This window comes from Vipera berus, assembly GCF_964194415.1.
Source record: "Vipera berus genome assembly, chromosome: 9".
Taxonomy (NCBI): domain Eukaryota; kingdom Metazoa; phylum Chordata; class Lepidosauria; order Squamata; family Viperidae; genus Vipera; species Vipera berus.
In genome coordinates, this window is record NC_138212.1 from 14,156,448 (window position 1) to 14,168,382 (window position 11,935).

Here is an 11,935-nt window from a genome sequence, read left to right on the forward strand (position 1 = left end):
GGAGGGACATCCATTGACCTTAAAGTTGCTAAGGTTGGGGAACATGGCTTTAGAGGAGGGATTCCTAAACTTTTTGCTATCACACTTCTAGTGTAATCTTAATGTACCCAACTCCCTTAAAAAAAAATCCAAATATCAAAACGAACGTAAAGCATGAGAACAATACAATGAGACTGGTGGTGGTAGTGGTGGGGTAGACGTAAAAAAAAGGATGAAATGTTGGAATAAAGGATAAAAAAGTGGAATATTAAAACGGTGGGGTATCCAACACAAGGGGGCAACCACACACGTGAAGGTGGCTTAAACTTAACAAAGACATAAAAAAGCAAACTTTGTGCCTCCTCTACCACCACGTTGCTCAGCTGAAAGTAGTATTTTGAGAAGGTGGATTTATTATAACCATGTGCACATGGTCCTTGACTTACAACCACAATTGAGCCCAAAATTTCCATTGCCAAGCAAGATATTTCTTATGACTTTTCTTGCCAGTTAAGTGAATCACTGCAGTTGTTAAATTAGTAACACAGTTGTTAAGTGAATCTGGCTTCTTCATTGATTTGCTTGTCAGAAGGTTGCAAAATGTGACCCCGGGATAATTTGAGTTTCAGAGGGCAATTCTAGGCAACTCTACCAAGAACATGGGTAAATAATATTGCTACATTATGATACATTCACTTTTTTTTAATCTCTTTGAGTAGGACTTTTTGGACCCAGCCATTGTACTTTTTGAAGCCATGGATTTTGAAGAGGGCCCCTGTGTTGAGCTCAGTGAGGCTCTGCCAGATGTTGAGCTGGCCAGCTATGGCATCATGACACAATCCATCCATGTCCTGAATGGAGTGTGAGTATTTGCTGGGGAAATGTAGAGAGACCACCTTGATGGAAACAGGCAAACCTGAGCAAAAGGAATGGAAACTTACTTTCTGTTCTGGGACAGAAGATGATGTTCAAACATGGATGGTACAGAGCCCTTCTTGATACACCCATTCCTCATTTAATGATCAAGTGCCATTCCAACGATCAGGTTATTAAGTGAAATGGTCAGTAAGTGAACGCATGACTGAGAGAAAGAGAGAAAGAGATGCAGCAAAGATCACTGCTTACCGCTGTCTCAAGGAGAGAAACTTAGAAATAAGGAGAAATTCCTTGACAGTGAGAACAATTAATCAGTGTCACATTTTGCCTTCAGAAGTTGAGGGTGCTCCATCACTGGAGGATTTTAAGAAGAGATTGGACAGGCGTTTGTCCGAAATGCTATAGGCTCTCCTCCTTGAGCAGGGGATGGGACTGGGAGACCTCCAAGGTCCCTTCCAACTGTGTTATTCTGTTATTCTGTAAGTTGTCTCAGATCGCTCCATCAGCATTACTCAGTGCATCTTACACATGTACTGTATTGGGATATCAACTTTCTAAATTCCCAACCAGCAATGTTAGCTTTCAGACTTCCTGTCTCAATTTTGGCCAGGTTGTAACCTTAGCATTCCTGGGACTAAAGGCCTCTTGGAGCACTCAGGTTTTAAATCAGTAACTGTAACTGTTTTCAGAGGATAACAGAGGGGATAGAACTGATGCCCCACCAGAACACTATTTTGGGACTAGTAGATGAATATGGAGTTGCGGATAATTTTATTTCCTTTGCTGTGACCAGGTGGGTAGCCTATGAAGGCAAGAATTTCAGTGGGGAACAATACATTTTGGAGAAAGGAGTATATCGCAACTGTGAAGACTGGGGAGCAACCAGTTGCCAGATTGCCTCCGTGCAACCTGTCCTACAGGTAAGGTCCAGACGTCTGTCTTCACTTCCTGCCACTTCAGATATAATGTCCCGCAACCCACGTTCCAAGTCTTCAAGCAACAACTGTCTCTGGATCCTTCTGCATTTGCATATAGCCCTCCTGGTGATCTGAAGTAGGAACTCCATTCCATTAAAAAAAGGAGAAGCCTTAAAGTTTTGCCCTGTATGTTATGCCCTCTCATATCTTCTTCAGAGATTAACAACTAAGCAATGAGCACTATGGTCGATCTAGCTCAGACATGTCAAACACAAGGCCCGGGGGCCGGATCCGGCCCGCAAAGTGGTTTCATGTGGCCCGTGAAGCCATCCTGGAAACAGTGAGGGAACGGCCCCCACTACCTTGGCCCTGGCCCAGAGACCCTCCTCCTGCCAGAGACCCTCAGATCTGTCCCACTCTTGCCCAGGCCCCCATAGGCACCCTTGATGCGAACAACGTAGAGCTGGCCACGCCCACCCAGTAGGCCATACGCACTCTAGCCACGCCCACCCAGTATAGGCCACACCCACCCTGGCCACACCCACCCGGCCCCCTGAGGGCAACCGCAGTGCTGATGCGGCCCTCCATGAAATTGAGTTTGACACCCCTGATCTAGCTGAACACAATGTTTTTCAGAGAATTCTTTTAGTCCAAAACTGAAAAGAGGTTGCAGCGCACTGGCCATTTTCCCATTTGAGATGATCTCACTCACATAGTGAATTCTGTAGCATAGTTGCGCCTCTTTCCTATTTTGTGCTAGCCAGATCATCCAATCAGTAATAAACCCAGTGGTGGGATTCATCCGGTTCGCACCACTTTGGCAGAACCGGTAGCTAATTTTTCGTTGCCCAAGCCCAGAATGGACTTCCGGAAGTGGCATCCACGCAGAGAATCAGTTGTTCACATGTATCTGAATCCCACCACTGAATAAACTGTACATTTCTCTAACCTGGTCCAAATACTGTATCATAATTTATTTTTATTTCCCCACCTCTCTCCCTCTACCAGGTTGGGGAACGCAGCAGCCTGTTCTTCGTTTCAAAGGTGAGCAGCTGGTATTGAGAAGTACGCCACAAAGGTAGTTTTTAGGTCACATTATGCTACTCTAGCAAGATTACCACATTTGAGTTGGTTTGGTCCATTAGCTGAGAGGTGGGCAAACCCAAAGCTGTTTATAGGCTTTATATGATGCTTCTTGAGCCTTTACTAAACTGGACCACTGATCCTGTTTTGCTTCCCTCTCCTATCCCAATAATAAATAAAGGCTGTATTTAATATAGCTTCTCTGAAATTTCGTAATCTTTACCTTTCTGCTTCTGGTAGCCTTATTGCCATGATTCCTGTGTTCCTTGCAGGCAATTAGCTAAATAAAAATTAAAAGTGCAGCACACCTCCCCTCCCAGATTAAAAAAAAAAGGTTGCTTTCTCCTGTAGTAACTGGATGATCAGGTTATTTATATTTTATAAATATAGTATTTTCAGAGAAGAAGGATGGATAAGAATCATATTGTTATAATAATACATTAGGTTCATCAATGGAAATATGGTAGTCGTCGTCCTTTGAATGCCTCCCCACAGGCCTTGTCAACTTTAAGATGGGTGGACTTCAACCCCCAGAATTCCCAGCCAATATGGGGAAGGCAAAACAATTTCCTTTCCTTAAGGAATTCTGAAAACCATCATTTTAAAAACAAAATGGTTACAACTGCGGGACAGTTATTCCAAGCCACTTCAGTCTATCTCTTGTTCACATCAAGATATTTTTGACTTCCTAGATCCAACTCTTCTCGGAACCTGATTTCTCAGGAAACTCCATGACTTTTAAGGAGGACCAAGCAACTCTTCCAGAGAACTTAGTCCCCCATTCCTGTAGGGTCAATGGAGGCAGGTAATGATCTCTTTTGTCAATAGGACCTCCCACATTCATTCTCATTTTGTTCTTGCCATTCTGCCAATGTTTCCTGTTCCAGACCCCAAAGAAACGGTGCTCAGTTCCCTTCCACTTAGGGAAAAGGAGGTTTCTACAGGAGGGAATTAGAGCAATTCTCAAAGGGAGGGAAGTCTATCCAAAGTACAGTTCAGAGAGTGAAATGATTCATTGGGTTGATAACTTTTCATATAAAGCAGCAATGTCAAAGTAGTTAAAATATATAACTCTGAGTCATTTTGTGGGGCTTCCCCAGACAGTTCTGTCAACTGAGCCATTGACGTCAATGGGGAAAAAATAACAGAAGGAAAAAAATTACCATAACATATGTAGAAAGAAAAAGTGGGCGGGGAGAATAAAACCAACACTTTCCTTTTGAGCTTCTAAGAAACTTAATAAGACCCAAAGAGGAATTATATATATATATTTCTAAGAGCAATATTCCCATTTTCAGTCTAGCCATTATTCCCAGGTGAGTGTGTTTTCAGTAGAAGCTGGTTTGCTATTCAGATGGTGTTCAGGTAAACTTCAAAGGGAGATCAGGTTTCCATGAACTCATAATTGTTTCTTTGATGAGGTTTTGATCACTGCCTCTAAAGTCACACAAACGTCACATTCAAATTGTCTCTTCTTAGCTGGATTCTTTATGATGGCCACAATTTTGATGGTGAGCAGCACGTTCTCTCAGAAGGCGAGTATCCAACACTGAGCTCCATGGGTTGTGCCTTCACTACAGCTATCTGCTCTCTGAAGAAAGTCCCTATTGTAAGTCATGACGATCATCCTCCTAAGCCTTTATCTGGAGTTCTTATTACTCAGTTGCTGCTTAGCAAACTACATGGACATGAACATGTTCAAGAGTCAAGTTTGACTCAAGCAAAGAGTCTTTCTCTTTCTGATTGTCCAGTTTTGGGAAGTATAAGTTCAAGATAGGAAGAGGATACCTTTTCACATTACAAACAATTAACTTAGGAAACTGCTCAGTACAAGATATGGAAGTAACTGGTCAGCTAGTCAAAATAACTGCAATAATTTGATTTAGAAAAGTCAGGGCAATTTATTAGTGCTGGGGGCATCAAGAAGAGCATTCTTCTTGTCCATGGGCTTCTGGCATTGCCATTTGGTCACTGTGGAAAGGAAAGTGCCAGGCTAGGTGGACTGATGGTCTTTAGGCTCACTTTATGTTCATTCAATAATTTTTTATGTTGTATTTCTTTTACACTTTGTGGTGTTGTTTATTGGACTACAATTCACATCGTCCTCAGGCAACTTGGTTATAGGCTGCACACCAATGATAATGGGAATTGTAGTCTAACATACTTCTGAAGACCCCCTCCTGGAAAGGCTGTCTTATACTGTCCATTATCCAGTATAGGGTTTCCTGCCTTAGCAGAGGGTTGGACTAGATGACCTCCAAGGTCCCTTCCAACTTATTATTATTATTATTATTATTATTATTATTATTATTATTATTATTATTATTATTATTATTATTATTATTATTATTATTATTATTATTATTATTATTATTATTATTATTATTAGTCTATTTTTCCCCATTTTTCCAAGATGAGACCTTGATAAAATCCAAATAAAATGAAATCTATACCCCTTGGAATAATTGTTATTGTTACCTGCTAATGATCATCCTGATGGACATCTTTTCCAAAATAATTCTCGTTCACTTGAAATTCTTGTCATTAGAGCAGCAGTTGCTCACAGAATTTCCAGATTGCATGCCAATCTCTCACCAAAGAGCTTTCCCATCATACTTTGAGACGGCCTACATTACGTAGTTTGACCGAATAACCCCCACTCTGTTTTCATCTTGTTCTCTGCTCTTCCTGGGTTGTTTTTTTTAACAGTTCTTCTCTGAGCCTTCCATCTTCCTGCATGGACTGGAGTGTTTCGAAGGGAAGGAGATTGAGTTGAATAGTGAAGTACGCAGCCTGAAAGCTGAAGGGTTTAATAATCACGTGCTCTCCGTCCGAGTAAAGGGTGGGATGTAAGTAAATTAAAAACCAGGGGATGGACTGTTCCCTTTGCGTTGCATTTGTCTCCTTCCAAACTGCAGATTCAGCCCAGCTTCTTCATTTGTCTGAACTTTTGAATGTACTTCCAATAGTGTATACAGGTAGTCCTTCACTTTAGTGACCATTTGAAGTTACAACAGCACTGAAAAAAGTGACTTGTGACCGTTTTTCATACTTATGACCTTTTGCAGCATCCGTGTCGTCACCTGATCAAAATTCAGGTGCTTGGCAATTGGTTCACATTTACGACTCTAGTGTCCTTGGGGCCATGTGATTCCCTTTCGTGACCTTCTGACAAGCAAAGTCAATGGGGAAACCAGGTTCACTTAACAAAGGTGTTACTGATTTACCAACTGCAGGGCTTCACGTAACAACTGTGGCAAGAAAGGTGGCAAAGTGGGGCAAAACTCACTTAACGAATGTCTCACTCAGCAACAGAAGTTTTGGGCTTCAATGTGGTCATAAGTCAAGGACTACCTGTACGTTCTTATTCAAACTGTTTCCTCCTTGTGTAGGTGTATCGGCCATTTCTGCCATTGAGCAACACTTTTTATATGCATATTCTTCTAATATATGTCTTTAGGTGCCTATTTTGCATTTGTTCTTATTTGGTTGTTCTGGCTTTGACCTGTCGCTGTGATGCTGAAGGATTCTGGGTTTTGCCTTCAAGTCAGCATTAACTCTTGGCAACTGCCTGGAATGGTCCCTGCAGTTTTCTCGCAAAGTTTTTTAGAAGTGGATTGCCATTGCCTCCTTCTTAGGACTGAGAGAAAGCGACTGGTTTAAGATCAACCAGATTTGCACTTGAGGCAGGATTAGAACTCACAGTTTCTAGCTAATGCTTTGGCCACTACACCAAACTGACTCTCAATGACTGAAGGATTGGGTGGATTGAAAGCCAACACATCCTGAGAGAATACTAATTGGGGGCAGTTGCTGTAAAATTATCATTTTTCAGGGCAATATACATTTACCCTTGAGACTGATTGAATAAGCAATCAGTGTATGGGGGTCCTTGGTGCTCTCTGAGCTTAGTTGTTTTCTTGCAGATGTTTCATTGCCCATTTATTTATTTATTTATTTATTTATTTATTTATTTATTTATTTATTATTGGGACTTATATGCCGCCCTATCTCCCGAAGGACTCAGGGCGGCTAACAACAATAACATACAATAATACAGAAGTTAAAATAAAAATTAAATTAATGGCCCCTGTAGAATAAATTAAAATTAAAATAAATTAAAAATTAGAGTTAAAAATTAAAAACATAAATTAAAATCCCTGTCAGTCCAGGTCAGCCAGGTGGAAAAGGAGTGTTTTGAGGCCGCGGCGAAAGGACTGGAGATCTGGGGCCATCCGAAGCTCATGGGGGAGCTGGTTCCACAGGGCTGGCGCTCCCACAGAGAAGGCTCTCCCCCTGGGGGTCGCCAGCCGACATTGTCTAGCCGACGGTACCCTGAGGAGGCCTTCTCTGTGTGAGCGTACTGGGCGATGGGAAGTAACATCATCAGTGCTTAGTTGAGTAGCAATCACCATTACCTGCACAGTTGAAAAGCTGGATAGTAATCACTATTACTTACTTGGATAATGAGATGTTTGCAAGAAAACAGCCAAGCAACAAGGACTTCATAGTTCAACCATGAGCTACAAATATTCACTTCTTTTGGTACAACGAAAGAATCTTGAGCTTCAGTTGACAAAAAACATTTGACAACTGATACTGATCAATGATCTTTTTGCTAATTTTTTTCCTCCTATGACTGGTTTGATTCCAATTCACAGCTGGGTGCTATGTGAACACAGTGACTTCCGAGGCCACCAGTGGGTTTTGGAATGCATGGAAATCACCAACTGGCTGACATACAGTGGGATTCAACATATTGGCTCCCTGTACCCCATCAAGCAGGTGGGTCTTACAATTTTCTGATCATCTGGGATGGAATTGAATGAATACATGTGATCAACAGACTCTCCTCTTTGCTACTTGTGCAGAATGAGGGATGTTAGACAAATGTAGAGAGAGCAAATAGATATGAGATTTCTATGTATGTTATAACTAAGAAATAAATACATATGGGCTCTACATCTAAGAAAAGATTGCAAGTCTGAATTAAGAACAATATCTCAAGAGTCTAAATCTCTTTTGGAAAGACAATGTTTGTAAAGCAGTGGTCTCTTCTCTCCTGAAAAGGAAGCAAGATGTTTTTCTCTTTATACAGTGCATTTCTTCTTGGGGCCAAGAGTTGGGCGAGATGACTTTTGGGGTATCTTTCAATTCTATGACAGCTGTAGTTCTTTACAACCAGAATTTTCTGCCTGTGTTTTTGTTGCTCGGTGTTCCTATAATATCCAAGTAAGCATTCCCAATCTTGTAGATACTGTAGAGATGTCATTCCACAGTACAGGACTTGTTTACAAGCACAGACAATTCAAACTAATTCGTAGTGTTATCATTTTTTAACATTCATCTCCCCTCCCCTTTTTGCAGAGAAGGATCTATTTTCGAATAAAAAATCAAGATTTGAAGACCTTCCTTTCTGTGCCTGATGACGTTGAAGACATGAAAGCTGGACGAGTTCTGGTTTCGGAGATCAATGACCAGAACAGTTGCATCTGGTACTATGAAGAGGGACTTATGAAGAACCAAGTAAGGGCCTTCATCCACTTGGATAGAGATAGAGGCTGAAGCAACCAAGAATGTATCAATCTGGTTCTAGACATACCCAAGCATTTATACCAGGTCCAGGGAGCTTGTCTCCCAGTAGGGTAAATAGTGTAGAAACAAGCAAGATGAGTAATATCTTAGATGTGGGACTTGCAACATTAAGTTGTAGAATGGAGTGTATGAGTTCATGATTCCAACCATTTCTCCATTTGATCTCCTAATTAGATTTATATCCCACTTGCTCAAAATCTCCCCATCCCTGGAGTGAATAAAACAATTCATCTTGCCCATCTATATTGGCTGTTTCAGTTTTTCCAAGCTGAAGATTCTGTTTCTTCTAGATAATTAATATATAGTAACCCATGATCCTGTACTACCTTTAGCAGAATGCAAACTCTCTACAGAATTTTTTAAATATTTTTTGTAGTAGCAGTTGGGCCATCCCTTAGGTCACATTGTTGCCTCCAAAAACTGTCAGAAAAGAGGATTTCAGGCCCAAAGTGTCCAAACATCGACACTGTTTCCTGGAATTGTTAACCAGATATTTCTGCCCCCCAAAATTCATTTGCTTCTTATCCTGGAGTTAATAAGTAGCCATCATGATTAGCAACCATTGACGGAGGTGTATCATCCATGAGTTTAAATTCTTCTGATTGAAGACCTTCACCATTAAAGTCTTGTACAAGCCAATAACTTCCATATTTGTTGGAGTATAATCCCTATAGTCTAAGCCAACCAATCCAATTCTATCTGGTGATCATGGAGGTTGTCCTCCAACATATCTAGACCAGATCAGGTTGAGGAACGATCCCATAATTTAATACTACTTTGATGATGAAAATAAAAAAAATACTAATAATGGTTCTTTTTACTAGGATTCGTAAAAATGCTTACCCTGTTCTTGGTTTTCAGGTTGCACCCAATATGAGCCTCCAGGTTATTGGTGCAGCTGCAAATAGCACCAAAGTGGTTTTATGGTCTGAGAGTCGAATGCCCCGGCAGACATGGAGAATTGATTCATTTGGGAGAATATGCAGCCAGATGTTTGAAGATAAAGTTCTAGATGTGAAAGGTAACATAATGGGGTGGTGGTGGTGGTGATAATTCTGACTTAGCTCCAAAGAGCAGTTTCAGAAGACAGGATTTAGGAGAGACTAGACAACTTATGTTGGGCCATTGTTTCAAAACTATTTGCTTATCAGATTCCTCAATTTTTTCAACAATAACAGAGCTTCTAATATACTGCCCTCCCTGGAAAAGTTGGAATACATCAGAGATGTATCTGCCTTGAAAATAGCACACATTGAACTGCATAGCACAGGAAATATTTTGTGGCATTTTGTATCATGTCATAAACTATTTTATATTTAAAGCATAAAGTGTTTTATAAAATCTGCCAAATTTCAGCTCCACAGGAGACATGGGTCCTAGATTTTGGATGCCTTCTGTAAGTTAGCCCATTTGAAATGGTTTGCCCTATGGTGCACCGTTTTGCCCAGTTAAAGATTATAGGAATTAGAATTTTAGTAGCATATAGTTTGTTCTGGCAGGAGCTATCAAACCGTAGCCGGATCATCCTGCGGTATAGAAATCAAATAAAACATAAACATAAACAAACATTAGAATTTCCTCCATTCCCAGGACCCGGTTCCTAGAAATATCTTCTATTTATTGTATTACATAACGGAGAGTGCATGTTTAAAATGCTAACTATATATGCACTACCTCTTATTAATACAGTAATGCATAAATATGCAGATATTGTAATATAGTAATATAATACTTGATATTGGATGTGTTGACAATGCCTGTTTCATTTTATAGTAATGTTTAAATACATTCCTAATATATGTTACAACAGTATATACAACAAGTAGATCTTGATCCTGTGTTTTTATTACAGGCATTATTTCATAGTATGATAATATCTTATATATTACAGCAATATTTAATAGCTGATATTGTTTAAATTGCTTATATGCATTATGGTAAAATATGTAATATATATTACTTCATATTATGTAACTATTTTAAAATATTTATAAATATTTTCTCATAATAACATATACACAAATAGCTAATACAGCAATATAACATTTCATATTGTAAAAGTCTTTAAAATGCATAGATACTCTATGTGAAATGGAATACATAATAATAATAATATAGTTTTTGTGCTTAAAATGCATATATAGATAATGCACATAGATATGCTATATAATGTGCTATAATTGTTCTCTTATGTGCTTAAAATGCTTATCTGCATTTTCATAGTAATATTTCATACACAGGCTAATCTATAGCATAGCTAATTGCAGTAATATAGCACACGATATGCATTAATTCCCAGTGATGTAGTAATATATAAATAAGAATTTATAATATTAACTTAATATGGTCCTTTAATTTGCAAAATCTTTCAAATGCCTTACAGGCAATTTTCTCACAGCAAACCTTTCTGGTAGCTGTTCTCCTTCTTTGAGCAACGTGCCAGCAGCCACATTGAAAAAATGAGCAGAGCCAGGGCCCAAAATACATTGAACTTAATTTAAAATTAAGGTTCATGAACATTAAAATTGAATGTCTTAATACTGTTAATAGGATTACTCTTGGTGTCTTTCTGGGGTTTTTTTTGCCATATAAAGATACAACATCACTGAAAAAAGTGACATATAACTGTTTTTCCACACTAACGACCATTGCAACATCCCCACAGTCACGCGATCAAAATTCAGACGCTTGGCAACGGATTCATATTTATGACAGTTGCAATGTCCCAGGGGTCATGTGAATCACCTTTGGTGACCTTCTGAAGAGCAAAGTCAATGGGGAGGCCAGATTCTCTTAACGACCGTGTTACTAACAACTTCACTCACTTAACAAATGTCTCACTTAGCAACAGAAATTTTGGGCTCAGTTGTGGTCGTAAGTTGAAGACTACCTAAATTGGAAGAAATTGGTACTGATATTGGAAGAAACTGATTCCCCGCATTGTGGCTGCTATTTGGGTATAACTGCCTATTGCTTCTTTCCAGTGCACACTCACCCTTTCCTCCTGTCTTGCTAGGAGGCAGAACCTACGACCGGGAGCACGCTGTCCTCTGGGAGTCATCTGAAGAGAGACCCACACAGATTTGGGATATTCAAGTGCTGTGAAGAAGGCGGGAAGGGGATCAGGAGCAGAACAGGAGCTCACCTTGCAAGTCGTCCATCTTTGGGGTGGAAAAAGTTAACCATGTTCTTGGTCAGCCTAAGCCAGTGTTTTTCAACCTTTTTTGGGCAAAGGCACACTTGTTTCATGAAAAAAATCACGAGGCACTCCACCATTAGAAAATGTTAAAAAATTTAACTCTGTGCCTATATTGACTATATATAAAGTAATTCTCTTGAATAGGAATCAAATAAACACAAAGAAAGTATTTTATAATTACTTTTCAATTTTTCCCACGGCACACCAGGCAACATCTCGCGGCACACTAGTGTGCCGCGGAACAGTGGTTGAAAAACACTGGCCTAAGCCACCTGTCCTTTCCCAA

At 39.8% G+C, this 11,935-nt stretch overlaps 1 protein-coding gene across 1 annotated transcript in view; it reads left to right on the forward strand.

The window, feature by feature from the left end:
• CRYBG2 (crystallin beta-gamma domain containing 2) overlaps nucleotides 1–11,657 on the forward strand; it is a gene marked incomplete at its 5' end in the record, with an annotated part of 28,076 nt that extends 16,419 nt beyond the window's left edge. The window contains 10 exons of the mRNA XM_081335034.1: nucleotides 699–841; nucleotides 1,649–1,775; nucleotides 2,781–2,816; nucleotides 3,548–3,660; nucleotides 4,335–4,464; nucleotides 5,565–5,704; nucleotides 7,517–7,640; nucleotides 8,223–8,381; nucleotides 9,312–9,471; nucleotides 11,467–11,657. Coding sequence (XP_081191160.1) covers nucleotides 699–841; nucleotides 1,649–1,775; nucleotides 2,781–2,816; nucleotides 3,548–3,660; nucleotides 4,335–4,464; nucleotides 5,565–5,704; nucleotides 7,517–7,640; nucleotides 8,223–8,381; nucleotides 9,312–9,471; nucleotides 11,467–11,555 — 1,221 coding nt within the window. The 3' untranslated portion in view covers nucleotides 11,556–11,657. The remainder of the gene's footprint in view (nucleotides 1–698; nucleotides 842–1,648; nucleotides 1,776–2,780; nucleotides 2,817–3,547; nucleotides 3,661–4,334; nucleotides 4,465–5,564; nucleotides 5,705–7,516; nucleotides 7,641–8,222; nucleotides 8,382–9,311; nucleotides 9,472–11,466) is intronic.
• Nucleotides 11,658–11,935: the final 278 nt, after the last annotated feature.